An 18643-nucleotide genomic window follows, 5' to 3' on the forward strand; every position below is an offset into this window, starting at 1 on the left:
AATTTCTCATTTATCAGGAATGACTCCAACAAAAGAGCAGCGGAGGAACTATTATAAGGCGGACACCTACTGAACATCTTTCCCTAGCAGAAACACCACAGTGGAACCAAGTCCAGACCCTTTCTGGAAGTTTGGTTCGATTGCAAGGACTGGAGGTTGAGATGAGTGCCACTCATTCTACTCAGACTTTGAACTGGCCAACCAGTAAATGTCCTGAGGTGATGTTCCGCATTTCAAGAACTACATTGGGGCCCTGTCCACACAAAGTTTGGGTTTTGTTATTTTTCAAATTACAAGGCATACTTTTGCAGGTTGGTTTATTTAGGCTTTCAATCTTGGAGAGGAGTAGCTCGTTTGGAGCTTTAGGCTACATGCTAATGCTAGTTTTGATGCACTCGTTCTTCTAGCTTGACAATGTGGTGGTATTTTTAAAAATATGTGTGTATTATTATTATTATTAATAATTTTCTATGTGCCTGTGCTGCACTTTTAGTTGATGTTAATGAGGTTTTGTTGCCATAGAGCTATTAGCAGTAACTGCAGCACAAACACTGCTTTCTTGTTCACCATTGTTGTTGATATCAGCTATTGCGTGCAGTTCTCTCTTTTATATATGGTCACGTGACGACAAAAAGTCGCTGTTTGCTTGTCCACACGACAACAACAGGTGCCGTTATCAGTCTTTCCCACTCTGGGGAAAAACGTTTCATGCAATAACCTACTATTCCCACCTAAAAACAATCCTGTGTGGACAGGGCCTGGGACAGAGACTGACACCCAATGCACTCACTACACACAAATCAGTGTATCATAGAGATAAAAAGACTATAAACAATCCACTAAGTACGAAAGCCTTCATTTGACGTTGACACAAGATAGTTGTGTCATAATTAACACAATCGTCTCTGCACCGTTTACCAAAGACAAATCAGCTTTGTGCTATACAAATGGATCGACTGGTAGTATACCAAAAAAATCTAGAAAATTTGCAGTGTAACGTAAGGCATACAAAAGCTTGAGGGCAATTTCACCCAAATCTGGCTAGGTTGAGGTGGACTCGTGTGGGTACGCCATGTTCCAATGCTGCAATTTAGCGGCTATATTCCAGATGGTTTGATATGTGCGAGTGCTCTGTACTATGTTTAAGCACGGTTAGAAAAGGTTGATTAAGTTACAAACTGCCAATTCTTACATAAGTAATAGCATTTGTCTATAATCCGTGTAATTGTTCATCCTGACAGTTCTTATGCTGCCCCCTTGCATAATGGAAAGAAACAAGACAGCATTAAAGAAAGTTGAAAACAGTAAGTGATGACATGTAAATAAATGTATGGCGAGGATAAAAATAATATAATCAAAATGCAAAAATAAAGCAAAAAAAAAGCTCCACAAGTACATACGTAGTGAGCGTCGATGTTTATTTTTGAGCTTTCTTCTCTTGTTGAGTCCAGCCTTTGATGGAGACTCCTCCTTCACTTTGCCATGACTGGAAACCTTGGATGAACTTTGCGAGCTGAAATGAGTGGGAACGTGACGTGCCAGCCCACCTTGAGAGGCAAATGTGGCAGTGCAGCCACCAACAACACACTGCATATACACAGACACACACACAAGATTCAGAGGGGCAGGCCAAGTTATGCAGTGGTGCCCATCTCTTTCATCTGGGAATTGTGTGTCACCTTGAAGGGTTTGTCGCCGCTGTGCGTCAGCATGTGTCTCTGCAGCCAGCTTTGACTGGTGGATGGCGTGTTATACACCTTACATCCTTTCCAGAGACACACAAACACCTGTGTGGAGTACGCAGCAGACACAAATAGTCATTATTTGCAGACATGCGTAGTTTAAAATCATCATATGTTTAGTTCTAAAAGTACCAGTACGGTCGGAAAAACAGCTTGACTTTATATGATTGTGTTTCATTGTATCCATAAACCACATCCAATTGTATTCACAATCTGCAAAGTATGATAAAATACTGTATAAACATCACAAAATGCCACACATTCAGTCGGCCATTTTGAAAATTCAGCACCGAATATTTTCGGCAATTTCCATAGCATCTAAGTCACTGAAGGAACGCTTTTGCACTCTGACCATATCAGCAGAGCGATCATATTGGAAATACGCAAAAATTGGAAAGAGATGTGCTGCCTATCATTTACAATCCTTATGTAAGACAAGAACACATACATTTTGCTTTTTAATGCATTTGAATAATACTGTGACGCCTGACAGTATCTAACAAAAACTTGGTGAGTATTTGTTTCCACCACTTTGGCATTGGCCGGGTCTGAAAACAAACTACATTTCCCGGAATCCTCTGCGCAGCGCAGGGCGCCAAGTTAGGGGATCGGAACGCCGTAAGCAGGAAGTGAATTGTGTTTGTAGTCAATTAGAGGAATTGTATTTTTAGACATTTCCTGAAAAATGTCATCAAAATCTATAAATAACTATTTAAGTAATGTTGCTAACAAAAAGACAAATCCTGGCATAACATAACCTCTTTGGTGGAGGTAAAAGAGTCTGCGTTCCGCAAACCAATACTTCCATCTCAAGCGTTTCCAAGGCGACACAACCTGCCGGTCACATTTTACCGCACAGAGGTAATTACCCGAAATCTGTTCAACGCAGGAAATATGAGGAATCTGAAAAACTACTTGGTCCATGGTTCTCGCCCGGAAAAGGGTGGAGTGCCATCTCCGGGTTGGGGAGGAGACCCTGCCCCAAGTGGAGGAGTTCAAGTACCTAGGAGTCTTGTTCACGAGTGAGGGAAGAGTGGATCGTGAGATCGACAGGCGGATCGGTGCGGCGTCTTCAGTAATGCGGACGTTGTACCGATCCGTTGTGGTGAAGAAGGAGCTGAGCCGGAAGGCAAAGCTCTCAATTTACCGGTCGATCTACGTTCCCATCCTCACCTATGGTCATGAGCTTTGGGTCATGACCGAAAGGATAAGATCACGGGTACAAGCGGCCGAAATGAGTTTCCTCCGCCGTGTGGCGGGGCTCTCCCTTAGAGATAGGGTGAGAAGCTCTGCCATCCGGGAGGAACTCAAAGTAAAGCCGCTGCTCCTCCACATCGAGAGGAGCCAGATGAGGTGGTTCGGGCATCTGGTCAGGATGCCACCCGAACGCCTCCCTAGGGAGGTGTTTAGGGCACGTCCAACCGGTAGGAGGCCACGGGGAAGACCCAGGACACGTTGGGAAGACTATGTCTCCCGGCTGGCCTGGGAACGCCTCGGGATCCCCCGGGAAGAGCTAGACGAAGTGGCTGGGGAGAGGGAAGTCTGGGTTTCCCTGCTTAGGCTGTTGCCCCCGCGACCCGACCTCGGATAAGCGGAAGATGATGGATGGATGGATGGATGAAAAACTACTTGATAAATCCTCAATGCATCCATCTATATTTCCACTGCTTGCTTCTCTCAATGTCGCAGGCAGGCTAGAGCCTATTAAGATGCACTTGGGCGGAAGACAGCGTACACCCTGGACAAGTCGCCATCTCATAAACTGTCATCCAGAAATTATATTTGAAGCCAAACATTACTTTTGTGAGGTATTGTCAATGTTAAAAGGTAAATTATTAACTTTTCTGAAAATAAGCATTTTCCAGACTGATATAAATGTGTCCACTGCAGAGGACACCGCTTGTCAGAAAGTAATAGTTGAAAGACACTAAAGTGAACATTATCGTTTTACACTGGATGTTTTCATTGTCACTTTAAAGACACTCAACTGTAGGGGTTTCCTTTTGTATTTGCTTGAAACAGTCGATGTCCCAGAATTATTTGGACTTAAAAATTATGTTTGTAGTAAAATATAAGATTAGAACATATGTGTTCAATTACAATAAGTGTGTTTATCCTAAACATTCCTGCCACTTCATTTTACACACTATGGCATTTTTAAGCCTTTTTGTACATATGCCACAATAATATTGTACCGTGGCCTCAATACCATGATAATATTGTACAGTTACATTCCTACGTGACTGGCGTCCTCATTACTCTCAAAATGGTTCAGGAATCTCTGTGAGATATATACTATTTTCATCATATCTACTTTTTCGCAAACTTCGGAAGTCTTTTAGTGTCATAAATCAGATATATATGATAAAAGCTTCCAAATAGAGGCAACTTGTTTTTCCACTCTACTGGTACATCCTCTAAGTACTATAGCAGAATACAAATATGTAAATGCAAACAATAGGATTTGAAAAAACAAAAATTAAAGACTTACTCCTCCCTGCTGACCGTCTACATGTGTGGCTCGGATGTGATCCGCCAAATCAGGGCTATTGGCAAAGTGCAGCTGGCAGCGATCCCAACAGCACGTGTAGCTCGACTTGCCATTCACTGGCACGGTGCCGTGGCCCCCCACTATGCCGCCGCCATTAATGTTGAGCATGGCTGGCGTGGAACGGCCGCTTGACGCTGTGCTCTCCATGTCCATTAGGGTGCTGCTGATACTGAGGCACAAACATACCAATGTGGTAAAAGAGAATATCAGTCCTACGTCCAAGGTAATAGTTGGTGTATGTTGTTCTTTTGACCAAAACAATACTTGATAATGAATCAACAATGCCTCCGCTGCTAGCAGGAAATTAGTGCATTCCTTTCTGCCTCAATTGACATACAGTAAGTCAATACCATGCAGTTATTTACTGTGTACTATTGCGTGTAGATTTAGGCAATGTTCACACTTCAGGGTGGGATGTACGATGTGGATTTTTTTTTTTGTTAAATAAAATCATTTTAGTGGCCATTTACATTACAATTTTTTTTTAAATATTTCTAATGTGAATGCAATCTGACCCGCATGTGGACATGACGTTGCACACATTGCAATATTTACGGAAGTAAACATGGCTTCCACTGGCACATTTGTGACAATTTCAAAGATTTTGTGCAATCAAAGTGAACAGTTTCTGAACCTAATTACTGTGAGAAGAAAATTAAGAAGGACCAACAAAACAATACACAGCAATACCATAACAATGCAATCAAATTCCAAAACCAAAGCTGACCCAGCAACACTCAGAACTGCAATAAACAGAGCAATTGAGAGAAGACACAAACACGACACAGAACAAACCAAAAGTAGTGAAACAAAAATTATATATTATCAACAACAGTATCAATATTAGTTATAATTGATTAAAAATCCCTCATTGACATTATCATGAGACATTTATAAAAATAAGTGGAAAAAAAGTATTTGGTCACTTCAAACAAGATCTCTGGCTCTCACAGACCTGTAAATTCTTCTTTAAGAAGCTCTTCTGTCCTCCACTCGTTACCTGTATTAATGGAACCTTTTTTAACGCGTTATCTGTATAAAAGACACCTGTCCACAGCCTCAAACAGTCAGACTCCAAACTCCACTATGGCCCAGACCAAAAAGCTGTCGAAGGCCACCAGGAAAAGAATTGTAGACCTGCACCAGACTGGGAAGAGTGAATCTACAATAGGTAGGCAGCTTGGTGTGAAAAAATCAACTGTGGGAGAAATTATCAGAAAATGGAAGACATACAAGACCACTGATAATCTCCCTCGATCTGGGGCTCCACGCAAGATCTCATCCCGTGGGGTCAAAATGATCATGAGAACCGTGAGCAAAAATCCCAGAACCACAATGACCTGCAGAGAGCTGGAACCAAAGTAACAAAGGTTACCATCAGTATCATACTACGCCGACAGGGAATCAAATCCTGCAGTGCCAGATGTGTCCCCCTGCTTAAGCCAGTGCATGTCCAGGCCTGTCTGAAGTTTGCCAGAGAGCACATGGATGATACAGCAGAGGATTGGGAGAATGTCATGTGGTCAGATGAAACCAAAATATAACTTTTTGGTATAAACTCAACTCGTCGTGTTCCGAGGAAGAAGAATACTGAGTTGCATCCCAAGAACACCATACCTACTGTGAAGCATGGGGGTGGAAACATCATGCTCTGGGGCTGTTTTTCTGCTAAGGGGCAGGACGACTGATCCGTGTTAAGGAAAGAATGAATGGGGCCATGTATCGTGAGATTTTCAGTGGAAGATGAAACGTGGCTGGGTCTTCCAGCATGACAATGATCTCAAACACACCGCCTGGGCAACGAAGGAGTGGCTCCGTAAGAAGCATTTGAAAGTCCTGGAGTGGCCTAGCCAGTCTCCAGACCTCAACCCCATAGAAAATCTGTGGAGGGAGTTCAAAGTCCCTGTTGCTCGGCGAAAGACCCAAAACATCACTGCTCTCAAGAAGATCTGTATGGAGGAATGGGCCAAAATACCAGCTACTGTGTGTGAAAACCTGGTAAAGACCTATAGTAATCGTTTGACCTCTGTTATTGCCAACAAAGGTTATGGGGGGGGGGATAGTCATCATTGTCGACGTCCCACTGGGGTGAGTTTTTCCTAGCCCTTATGTGGGCCCTACCGAGGATGTCGTTGTGGTTTGTGCAGCCCTTTGAGGCACTTGTGATTCAGGGCTATATAAATAAACATTGATTGATTGATTGATATTACAAAGTAATATACCCGATTTATAGCCACAAACGAAAAAGGCCTGGGTCGAATAAAAACAATTCGGAATTGCAGTGTTCACACGGACATGAAAAAAATCCAATACAGGTCGCATATGGGCAAAAAAAATCGGAATTGACCAGCAGTGTGGACAAGTGTATAGTATGCATACTATTGGGGAACTGGATAGAACGCAACAGGACTGTTCAGTTTTTCTTAGAAGACATTTCGCCTCACATCCGAGCAGGCTTTATCAGTTCATACTCAAAGAAGAGATAGGCTTTAGCGGATCCTGTACCATGCCCTCAGACTAGAGCATTAACTGATGAAGCCTGCTCGGATAAGAGACGAAACGTCTTCAAAACAATCTGTACAATCCAGTTATAATTGAGTCAATGCCCAGAGAATACAAAGACCTGGATAAATGAAAATATTCACAAGCAGAGAATACAAAGACCTGGATAAATGAAAATATTCACAGGCATAGTAATTGTACTTTTAAATATATGTTTTTGCCATATTTACTGTCCAATTACTTAGCTATAAAACCAATGTCAGCTATCGGATGTTTGAATTTTCCTCGGGATCATTCACGTAACCATCTACCCAGGAATAACATTTGGATTTCAGAAGTGGGGCTGACAAAACCGGCTTGGGTACAGAAGGTTTGGTTTGAAGAGATTTTTATGCATGTTTCGGAGTGATATGAATAGGAAACAAATATATTTTTGTGCGAAATAAAACATTAACAGAAAGAAATAACATCACTCTGTTTATTTAAGATTTCATTATGATTTAGTTTAATGTGTACCTTGTATGTCGTAACTGGGAATCAAACCTTGTCCACTGGAACAAAAGACTTACTTAAATCATTGAGCAACCAAGAATAGCCAGTCTGTGTTTTTTTTTTCCCCTTAGCCTAAGTCTTAGTCAACAGCATAACTACCTTGCACTTGGCTCGTTTGGATCTTTAGTCTAACTTGTCCGTAGCTCATATTGATGTGTGGCCGCCAGTTCGCTCTTATACCGCATATTACAACAGCTGAGTGCTACATGTCATTATTGACAAATAGGCAGCCCCATAAACCCAAACAATGAGTTGTGGGCGATCTAGAAGGACAAATTTCAGCCTGAAAAGCAGTTTTCCGCCTTGCACTGTTTGACTTGTCTCCAATTAATAGCGTAATTTTTTCTGGGGGACGTTAAGAAGTGCACGGGACTATCCATCCATCCATTTTCTACCGCTTATTCCCTTTGTGGTCGCGGGGGTGCTGGAGCCAATCCCAGCTGCATTCGGGCGGTAAACGGGGTACACCCTGGACAACTCGCCACCTCATCGCAGGGCCAACACCAATGGACAACATTCACACACGAGGGCCAATTTAGTTTTGCCAATCAACCTATCCCCAGGTGCATGTCTTTGGAGGTGGGAGGAAGACGGAGTACCCGGAGGGAACCTACGCAGTCACGGAGTGTACATGAAAACTCCACACAGAAAGCCTCAGAGCTCAGAATCGAACCCAGGACCTCTCTATCCTCCCAAATTACCGCAAATGCTTTCAAGTAACAGCACCTCTGCTGGTTGCAACTAAGCAATCCAGTCCTTTGTGCCTTTATAAAATAATGATAGCATAGAACAGGGGTGTCAAACTCAAATACAGAGTGGGCCAAAATTTAAAACTGAACAAAGCTGCGGGCCAAGGTTGAACAAATTAACCTTTTAATAGGGACCCAAACAAGTTTTGCATTGAATATTAAACAAGCAAGGCTTATATAATTTTATAGTCACATGCAAAATCGAGTTTCAAATTGTAATAATGATGATTAAAAAATATCAATGGCATATCAAATAAAATTTAAATGAAAATTATGGAGGGCGGGGTTTGGTGGTAGCGAGGTGTATATTGTAGCGTCCCGGAAGAGTTAGTGCTGCAAGGGGTTCCGGGTATTTCTTCTGTTGTGTTTATGTTGTGCTACGGTGCGGATGTTCTCCCGAAATGTGTTTGTCATTCTTGTTTGGTGTGGCTTCACAGTGTGGCGCATATTTGTAGAAAAGTTCAAGTTGTTTGTACGGCCACCCTCAGTGTGACCCTTATGGCTGTTGATCAAGTATGCCTTGCATTCACTCGTGTGTGTTAAAGCCGCATGTATTATGATACCCGGCAGGCACGTTGTTTGTTGTTGTTTGTATGTTTGTTGTTTGTATGGCGGAAAAGCAGACGTGACGACAGGCTGTAGCGGACGCTAAAGGCAGTGCCTTCAAAGCACGCCCCCAATATTGTTGTCCGGGTGGAAATCGGGAGAAATTCTGAAGAACGGTTGCCCAGGGAGATTTTTGGGAGGGGCACTGAACTTTAGGAGTCTCCAGGGAAAATCGTGAGGGTTGGCAAGTACGAGTATCAGTGGTGAACGCAGTGTTACAGAGGCATCCCCGCTGTAGAATACCGGCGGGCCAGCTCTAATCTTAATTTGATATTACCTCAAGGGCCAAATGAAATTACACGGCGGTGAAATTTGGCCTGCAGTCCAGAGTTTGACACCCATGCCATAGAATCACCAACATGATTTACTATAAGCTAGTTTATCATATCTTAATAGCATATTTAATCTTCATATCCAGTTATTGAACACCAGAGTGGGAAGTCTGGAGTTAAACGGCAAATAACTAGATTTCATTTTACTTAGTATATAATTGTCATTTGAGTAGGTTTGATGTTTTTTTTTCCCACAGGGTTTTTAAATCTGACCAGACTAATTTGCATATTGTTTAGCTCCGATGGTAACAATGTTATAGGGGATTCTCCGTGCTGCTTCCACAGACCTGTCCTCTGAATCCATCCGACTGAGCGGCTCTCCGTCCGACGAGGTGAGCTCCACGCTGGCTCGCCTCTTCACGCCATGCTCGTGTTTCTCCGCCGCCTTTGTGTGCTCTGTCGGCGGCGAGGGAGACGAGTTCCCTCCTTCTCTTTGTTCTTGCCTCAGCACCCGGGAGCCCTCTTGGGCGGACTCGGGACTACTCGCCAGGCTCCCCTGGGCTGGACTTTTCCCCGCTTCTGATAGTTTGTCGTCTCGGCCGTAGGGACTCGTTTCGCTCGGAGAAGCGGTGTCTTTGTCGTCGTCGCGAGGAAGCAACGTGTTCCCCTCGTGTTCCTCCCCGCGACCACCACAGGCGTCCATTCCGACCCCGTTCTCTTCATTGTTACCCGGCTCCTGCTTGAGGTCCGACACGGCCTGCTCCTCCAAGCCGGTATCTGCGGCTTCTTCCTTGTCGTCGTGGGCCACCGGTGACAGAGAATCCTGCTTGGCTCTTTCGCTACTAACTGGAGCCATTCTATACCAGCAGTTATTACAAATTGTATTAATTTCGGGGTTATTCCAGTTAAAAAGTTACCTTCCTAGCCACTCTCTTCCGACGTTCAACTCTCCAATTCAAGCCGAGACTACATCGTTTGTAGTGACGTCATGACGCTTGACGGTCCAAGATCGTTAAAAAAAAAGGATGATGAATACTCTGTGTCCATTTTCTTACGACTTACTCGAGCGATGGAAGCCCGTTTCCGCCATTAAACTAATACCCCAATGGTAAACTTTAATTATGAGATAAAAATTCATGATTATGGGATTTAAAAAAATCGAAATTATGAATTAAAAACTCAAAATTGTGAGATAAGATGAATTGATAAACGTGGACCCCGACTTAAAGGCCTACTGAAACCCACTACTACCCACCACGCAGTCTGATAGTTGATGTATCAATGATGAAATATTAACATTGCAACACATGCCAATACGGCCTTTTTGGTTTACTAAATTACAATTTTAAATTTCCCGGGAGTTTCGTCTTCGAAATGCCGTGTAATGATTACGTGAACGCAAGACGTCACAGGTTTTTAGGAAGTATGAGCGCTGCGCACACACACAGCTAAATGTCGTCTGCTTTAACGGCATAATTATACAGTATTTCGGACATCTGTGTTGCTGAATCTTTTGCAATTTGTTCAATTAATATTGGAGAAGTCACAGTAGAAAGATGGAGTTGGGAAGCTTTAGCCTTTAGCCACACAAACACACGGTGATTCCTTGTTTAAAATTCCTGGAGGTGAAACTTTCCTATGGATCAGAGCGCGGTCAAGAGAACATGGATCCCGACCACATGTCAACTAGCAGTTTTCGGTGAGAAAATTGTGGTAAAAAGTCACTTCTTATCGGGGAAAAGCTGAGCTTGTGCCGTCCATAGCTGCCGTCGACTCCCCTGAGACACTGCGCGTCAAGACACCCGTGGAGACACCCTTCCGACTATCAGGTAATATTAAACTCAATAAAACACTAGCAACACAATAGAAAGATAAGGGATTTCCCCGAATTAACCTAGTAAACGTGTCTAAAAAAATTGGAATCAGTCCCAATGCAATCGCCTTTTTTTTTTTTTTTTCCTAGTCCGTCGCTATCAATAGCCTCAAACACAAATCTTTCATCCTCGCTCAAATTAATGGGGAAATTGTTGTTTTCTCGGTCCGAATAGCACTTTTTGTTGGAGGCTCCCATTAAAAAAAATGTGAATATGTGAGGAGCCATCAACATGTGACGTCATCGTCTGCGACTTCCGGTAGGGGCAGGGCTTTTCTCTTAGCACCAAAAGTTGCGAACTTTATCGTGGATGTTCTCTACTAAATCCTTTCAGCAAAAATATGACAATATCGCAAAATGATCAAGTATGACACATACCTGCTATCCCCGTTTAAATAAGAAAATCTCATTTCAGTAGGCCTTTAAACAATTGATTGATTGAAACTTTTATTAGTAGATTGCACAGTTCAGTACATATTCCGTACAATTGACCACTAAATGGTAACACCCGAATACATTTTTCAACTTGTTTAAGTCAGGGTCCACGTTAATCAAGTCATAAAGTTGAAAAACTTATTCGCGTGTTACTATTTAATGGTCAATTGTACAGAATATGTACTGTACTGTGCAATCTACTGATACAATTTTCAATCAATTAATCAAAAGTCACAATTACAATATAAATAATAATTTTGAATTGAAAACTCAAAATTATGAGAAAAGTCAAAACTATGAGATATAAAGTCATAATGATGAGATCCGTCCTACTTTCTACCGCTTATTCCCTTTGGGGTCGCTGGTGCCTATCTCACTACAATCAGGCGGAAGGTCAGTACACCCTGGACAAGTCGCTACTTCATCACAGGGCCAACACAGATAGACACACAACATTCACACACTAGGGCCAATTTAGTGTTGCCAATCAACCTATCCCCAGTTGCATTTCTTTGGGAAGAAGCCGGAGTACCCGGAGGGAACCCACTCATTCACGGGGAGGACATGCAAACTCCACACAGAAAGATCTCGAGCCCGGGATTGAACCCTGACTACTCAGGACCTTCGTATTGTGAGGCAGACGCACTAACCCCTCTTCCACCGTGAAGCCACTTTAAATTATGAGATCAAAAGTCATACTTATTAAAGTCGATATTATGAGATAAAAGTCGAAATTTGGAGCCAAAAAGTACAAAATAAGAAATTCGTACTTATGAGATAAGAAAAGATCATGAGCTAGTCATAATTATTAGATAAGTCGGAATCGTGAAATAAAAAGCACAATCATTAGATAAAAGCATCGAAATGATGAGATAAAAGGTATTCATTAGATAAAAATAAATTAGTCATAATTATGAGATAAAAAATCGAAATGTTGATAAAAAAAATCATAATTCTGACAAAGTAAAAATTATGAGATATAAAGTAAAAATTATGAGATATAAGGTCATATCATGATCTAGAAAGTCGAAAATTGAAATAAAAGTCATAATTAGGGTTTAGAAAGTCGAAAAATGAGATAAAAATCATAATTATGATAAATTATAAAGATAAAAAAAGTCGAAATATGAAAGTCATAATTATGCAAAGTCGATGTTATAAGATAAAAAATGAAATCATGAGATAAAAAAGTAAAATTATTTGAAATTAAAAGTGATACTTATGAGACAAGAAAATCATGATTATGAAGCAAGAAAGTCGAAACAAGCTCTTTGGCATGAGATATCCTGTTCAGACATGAATGGCGAGTACATTGAGGATTACTTTAAACGTGGCTTTACAACTGCTGAAATTCTGAATTTACACTTGCCTTTCTTCATGGACGAAATCCATTTGTCTTGTTTGGAGCAGCGAGGGAGCCAAGTGTAGCTCATCACTAACGTAGACGATCTTTGGCATTGTCGTCTTGCTTGCTCCACGTGTTCCAACAAACATTAAAATGTAGGGGTGGTCGATATTGAATTTTGGGGTGTCTGGTCGATAACAAGTGGATGTGGGAACAGTATCTTCGGTAAAGATACTCATATAGCTGACGTGGCTCATTAATCATGATTGTAAACAGAATAAAACATAGAGCACAATACAATATAAATATATTTATATATATATTTGTGATCAATGAAAGTATTAGTAAATAATTTAACATTATAAGACAATGTAAACAAATAATACATTTATTCACCTGCATTACATACAACTGTTTGAGCAAAACTATTGATTTGAAAAGGGCCCAATAGTTTTTGCTTTTGTTGGCTATATTGCAATTTTGACTTTGTAGCTGAGATAGGCACCAGCGCCACACGCAACCCCAAAGGGAATAAGCAGTACGAAATGGATGGATGGATGGATGGACTTTTAAGTCCACCAACATATTTTTTTAATGCTATACTTTAGGACATATTTGGGATATTTAAAATATCCTTTAGGGTTACAAAAAGCAAAACAACAAGCAATAAAGTTTTTATGAACATCACCATTTATTTCACAATATAAAACACATGGGGTATGAACCTTTTGCATATGAAGCTAATAACATTATTAATAATTTCTATAATATATTTGCTCTTTTTCCTTTTTATTGTTTACACAAATGTTCATTTTGTACAGTTTTTACATCTCTTACATGTCTTGTACATCCTCAAGTCCTACTTATTGCTTCATACATGTGCTGTTTTCTGACACTCCACCTGCTACGATGAAAACTTATCCAAAATGACAAACCCTCACCTTGCAACAGACATCAAGCAAATGACAAAAATGAAGTGGGAATAAAATCATCCAGGAAAAAAAAAAAAACTTTTTGGGATATAACATTTTTTGAAATGAAAACATATTTTTATAAGATTAAGTTTTGTGTTTTTTTAACACATTTTTACATTAAAATGTTTTTGGGGGTAAGGTTATGTTTAAATATTTGTTTTAGAGATGTACTGTTTTTAAAAAAAATGTTTTTAAGAGATGTCTTGCAGAGTATTTTTTCCGTGAGATGTTTTAAGAAATGTTTTTCAGTAAAATTATATATCGAAAAAAGTCTGTTTTTTTCATGAGATTCAGTTGTTTGGAAGATTATGTCAAACAAAAGCTTTTTTTGTGCGAAATTATGTCCTAAATTGTTTTGGGGGAGGAGTTAATTTTTTTAAATGTATTTTTTCTTCTCATTAGGTTATGTTTAAAACAATGTTTTTTTGGAATGTCTTTAACAAAAAAAATAATTCAATAAGATTATGTTTTTGGAGAGATTATGTTTTAAATGAAAATACAATCCATAAAACTATAAGACTTATTTTTCATGAGACTATGTTTTTAGGAAATAGTTTTTTTCCTAAAATTATATTTTAAAACAAATAAGAAATCATTTTTGTGGGATTATGTTTTTTGGCTTGTTAAGGAGTTAAAGTAACTCTGAGTCTTGTTCACGAGTGAGGGAAGAGTGGCTCGTGAGATCGACAGGCGGATCAATGCGACCCCTGCAGTGATACGGACGCTGGGTCGATCCGTCATGGTGAAAAAGGAGCTGAACCGGAAGGCAAAGCTCTCAATTTACCAGTCAATTTACATCCCTATCCTCACCTATGGTCATGAATTTTGGGTCATGACCGAGAGGACAAAATCACAGGTACAAGCGGCCAAAATGAGTTTCCTCCGTCGGGTGGCGGGGCTCTCCCTTGGAGATAGAGTGAGAAGATCTGCCATCCGGGAAGAGCTCAAAGTAAAGCCGCTGCTCCTCCACATCGAGAGGACCCAGATTAAGTGGTTCGGGCATCTGGTCAGGATGCCACCCGAACGCCTCCTAAGGGAGGTGTTTAGGACACGTCCGACTGGTAGGAGGACACGGGAAAGACCCAGGACACGTTGGAAAGACTACTGTATATCTCCGATCTGGCCTGGGAACGCCTCAGGATCCCCTGGGAGGAGCTGGATAAAGCGGAAGAAGATGGATGGAAATTTTATTTAAACTAAGTTAAAACCTACTTTCATAATATGAACTTTTAAGATTCCAACTTTTCATTTGTTCTCTTCTGTTTTGGTTTCCCTGTGGCATGAATACTCCTTCATATAAACTAATGTAGTTAAGCATTTTTTTGTCTTTCACTGATGTGCATCATTAAACATACTCTTTCTGTACTGCGTTGTTATTGATGCCACCACGTTGGCAACTTTCGTGACAAGCAGGCTGGCAGCACCGCAACTTTTAAGTATTGCAATGCATTTGCAAAACACAAACCAAAATATATATTTCATATTACAAAACCCAAAACCAGTGAAGTTGGCACCTTGTGTCGTAAATAAAAACAGAATACAATGATTTACAATTCTTTTTCAACCTACACTCAGTTGAATATACTGCAAACACAAGATACTTAACGTTTGAATTGGTAAACTTTGTTACTTTTTGCAAATATTTGCTCATTTGGAATTTGATGCCTGCAACATGTTTAAAAAAACCTGTCACACGAGGCAAAAAAGATTGAGAAAGTTGAGGAATGCTCATCAAATACTTATTTGGAACATTCCACAGGTCAACAGGCTAATGGGGAACAGGTGGGTGCCATGATTGGGTATAAAAGCAGCTTCCATGAAATGCTCAGTCATTCACAAACAAGGACGGGGCGAGGGTCACCACTTTGTGAACAAATGCGTGAGCAAATTGGCAGTTCAAAAACAACATTTCTCAACCAGCTATTGCAAGGAATTTGGGGATTTCACCATCTACGGTCTGTAATATCATCAGGTTCACAGAATCTGGAGAAATCATTGTACGTAAGCGGCAAGGCCGAAAACCAACATTGAATGCCTGTGACCTTTGATCCCTAAAACCGTCATCAGTGTGTAAAAGATATAACCACAGGGGGTAAGGAACACTTCAGAAAACCACTGTCAGTAACTACAGTTCGTCGCTACATCTGTAAGTGCAAGTTAAAACTCTACTATGCAAAGCAGAAGCCATTTACCAACAACACCCAGAAACGCCTCAGGCTTCGCTGGGCCTGAGCTCATCTAAGGTGGACTGATGCAAAGTGGAAAAGTGTTCTGTGGTCTGACAAGTCCACATTTAAAAATTGTTTTTGGAAACTGGATGTCGTGTCCTCCGGGCGAAAGAGGAAAAGAACCATCCGGACTGTTATAAGTGCAAAGTTCAAAAGCAAGTATCTGTGATGGTACGGGGGCATGGGTAACTTACACATCTGTGAATGAACCATTAATGCTGAAAGGTACATACAGGTTTTGGAGCAACATATGTTGCCATTCAAGCAATGTCTTTTTCATGGACGCCGCTGCTTATTTCAGCTAGACAGTGCCAAGCCCCATTCTGCATGTGTTAGAGCATGGCTTTGTAGTAAAAGAGTGCTACTTCTAGACTGACCTGCCTGTAGTCTAGACCTGTCTCTCATCAAAAATGTGTGGTGCATTAGGAAGCGTGATATACAACAACGGAGAACCCAGATTGTTGAACAACTTAAGCTGTACATCGAACAAGAATGGGAAATAATTCCACCTGAAAAGCTTCAACAATTGCTCTCCTCAGTTCCCAAACGTTTACTGAGTGTTGTTAAAGGAAAGCCCATGTAACACGCCTCTCTGCCAACTTTTTTGCAATGTGTTGCTGCCATTAAATTTTAAGTTAATGATTATTTGCAAAAAAAAAAATAAGTTTGTCAATTTGAACATTAAACATCCTGTCTTTGCAGTCTATTCAATTGAATATAAGTTGAAAAGGATTTGCAAATCATTTTATTCAGTTTTTATTTACGATTTACACAACACTCCAACTTCACTGGTTCCGGTTTTGTACATCAACATTCCTTGTACACTTGTACTTCATATTTTTCAACGAAAACTTAGCAACTGTTGATGAATAACATGAGGAACGGAACATACTACTTGGCTGCAATCAATATTGTTGATTCAGTGTTGACTAAAGAGCTCGTTAGAAAAACTTCAGCTGTGAGAAGCTGAGCTACATCCAAGCAGACCTTCTTCACCTGTAACTCCACCTACATATGTACACATGTATGCACACATTTACAGTACATATCGATTGTATATACATTTATACAGTACATATTTTGCACATACATATATACTGAATGTACATATACAGTATGTACACACACAGTCAGTCATATATATGATAAAATGTATGTGTGAGTGTACATATACTGATACTGTATATACACATGTACATACTGTCTATATGACTGAGTATGTGTACATTCATGCATGTCTATAAATATGTAGATATGTAAACACATCCTACTTTGTATTAAAAAAATGGAATATAACAGGATATGAGTATGCATTAAATGATGGTGTTTTGAAAAGTGTGCTGGAAATGTTCACTTTTCTTGTAGGCATAATGTCGTCATACTGCTGGAAACTTGCTACATTTGGACTCTATGGAACGGCGCCATGGACGTCAAGGTGGGCACTCACGTGTCATTGCTTACCATGGTGTACATTGGTGCTGTAAGTCGGAGAACAAGACAGGAGTCAATCAAGCTTTCTAAAAGTTTATATAAAAATAACTAATCTATTTTCAGAAACACCAAAATTATCAAAGAGAATTTAAATTCTACTTCCATCAATTTAAATTGCAATTGCAATTCTACTTTGGAATTGAATTGCAATTTGGAATTTAACAAAAATCTGATGATGCAGTGTTAGAATTAGTGTGGAACCTCGATTTACGAACCCGATTGTACAAACTTTTTGATTTAAAAAAAAAAAAAAGCTTTGGTGGAGAAAATTTCATCCACTTATTGTGTCCCTGCAGCACAGCCATTTTGTGCCCGGCAACACATCCATTGTGGGCTTATCAATCTTCAGTGCTCATTCAGTCAACAGAGCAGTGCTGTCATTAGCTACTGTGCTACTTTGTGTGCTTTTGAAATATTTTTTTGCCCTTTTTCAACATTCAGCTAACTCAATATAAGTCCAAAAAAAGCCATGGATAAGCGATGTGTGTTTTAAAACATTCAGGAATTATCCAAAGCGCTGTCAGCACTGCCTTTTCCCCTCTCTCCCTCCCTTTCCGCTGCATGCCAAGAAGATTAACCGACAAGGTAAAGTGGATTGTACTTTTTCTTCCTAATCATTAAAGAGACCTGTTTGTCAAATTAGTTTTGTAAATTCAAACTGAGAACAACACAGGATTAAAGACAGTGTGTGTGTGTCAGCAGGGCAGCTGAAGATGAGAACAGTTAAGCTAGTTTTTACTTCGTTATTAAATAAAAAAAATTGATCCATCACCCCTGTGTTATGTTTGTTTGATATACACTACTGTATAGCGCTTTATATTGTGTCCGAAGTGTACAAACCTTTACTAAAATATGGACTTTTGTCTAGGCTGGAACCATTATTCATGTTTATATAGTTTATTTTGGGGAGAAATCTGCTTCAATATACAAACTTTTCTAATTATGAACCCTGTTCGAGAACCCACTAAGATTGTAAATTGAGGTTCCACTGTAAAGAATTTGCTTCTTAAGAGGCTTTGAAAGAAAAAACTTGGGACAATTCCTTAAAACTACTGATGAATCTGCCTAGCAATGCGTCGGTGCAACGGAATGTTGTAATCACTTACAAGCTAACAAATTGTTATTGTTGTGTTTCTTGTCATCTGCTGTTATCTGCTTGAAGGATTCTTGGCTTTTATCTAGCTTCTCCTCTCTGATGGTTTGTTGCATCACATCTGCCTCCCCTTTTCGCTCAGGGCTTGGCGTCTGTGGATCAGGACTCTGGAACCTATATTCGACAGGAGAATATTTTTCTCAGTACCTTCACAAATTATTGCATTAAAA

The 18643-nt window shown here is 40.3% G+C and overlaps 2 protein-coding genes across 16 annotated transcripts in view; both read right to left on the minus strand.

Moving 5' to 3' along the window:
* Positions 1–9993, minus strand: part of aebp2 (AE binding protein 2) — a 16127-nt gene extending 6134 nt beyond the window's left edge. The window contains exons 1-4 of the mRNA XM_061913143.1: positions 9322–9993; positions 4234–4462; positions 1680–1787; positions 1401–1587 (exon numbers count right to left, since the gene is read on the minus strand). Of these exons, the coding sequence (XP_061769127.1) occupies positions 1401–1587; positions 1680–1787; positions 4234–4462; positions 9322–9830 (1033 nt within the window). The 5' untranslated portion in view covers positions 9831–9993. The remainder of the gene's footprint in view (positions 1–1400; positions 1588–1679; positions 1788–4233; positions 4463–9321) is intronic.
* A 3301-nt stretch (positions 9994–13294) lies between these two features.
* LOC133560538 (pleckstrin homology domain-containing family A member 5-like) overlaps positions 13295–18643 on the minus strand; it is a 162527-nt gene continuing 157178 nt past the window's right edge. For all 15 annotated transcript variants that reach the window (XM_061913147.1, XM_061913155.1, XM_061913151.1 and 12 more), the window contains 2 exons: positions 18427–18587; positions 13295–17307 (listed from right to left, as the gene is read on the minus strand). In XM_061913147.1, the coding sequence (XP_061769131.1) occupies positions 17273–17307; positions 18427–18587 (196 nt within the window). In that variant the 3' untranslated portion in view covers positions 13295–17272. The remainder of the gene's footprint in view (positions 17308–18426; positions 18588–18643) is intronic.

This window comes from Nerophis ophidion, linkage group LG10, assembly GCF_033978795.1.
Source record: "Nerophis ophidion isolate RoL-2023_Sa linkage group LG10, RoL_Noph_v1.0, whole genome shotgun sequence".
Classification (NCBI taxonomy): domain Eukaryota; kingdom Metazoa; phylum Chordata; class Actinopteri; order Syngnathiformes; family Syngnathidae; genus Nerophis; species Nerophis ophidion.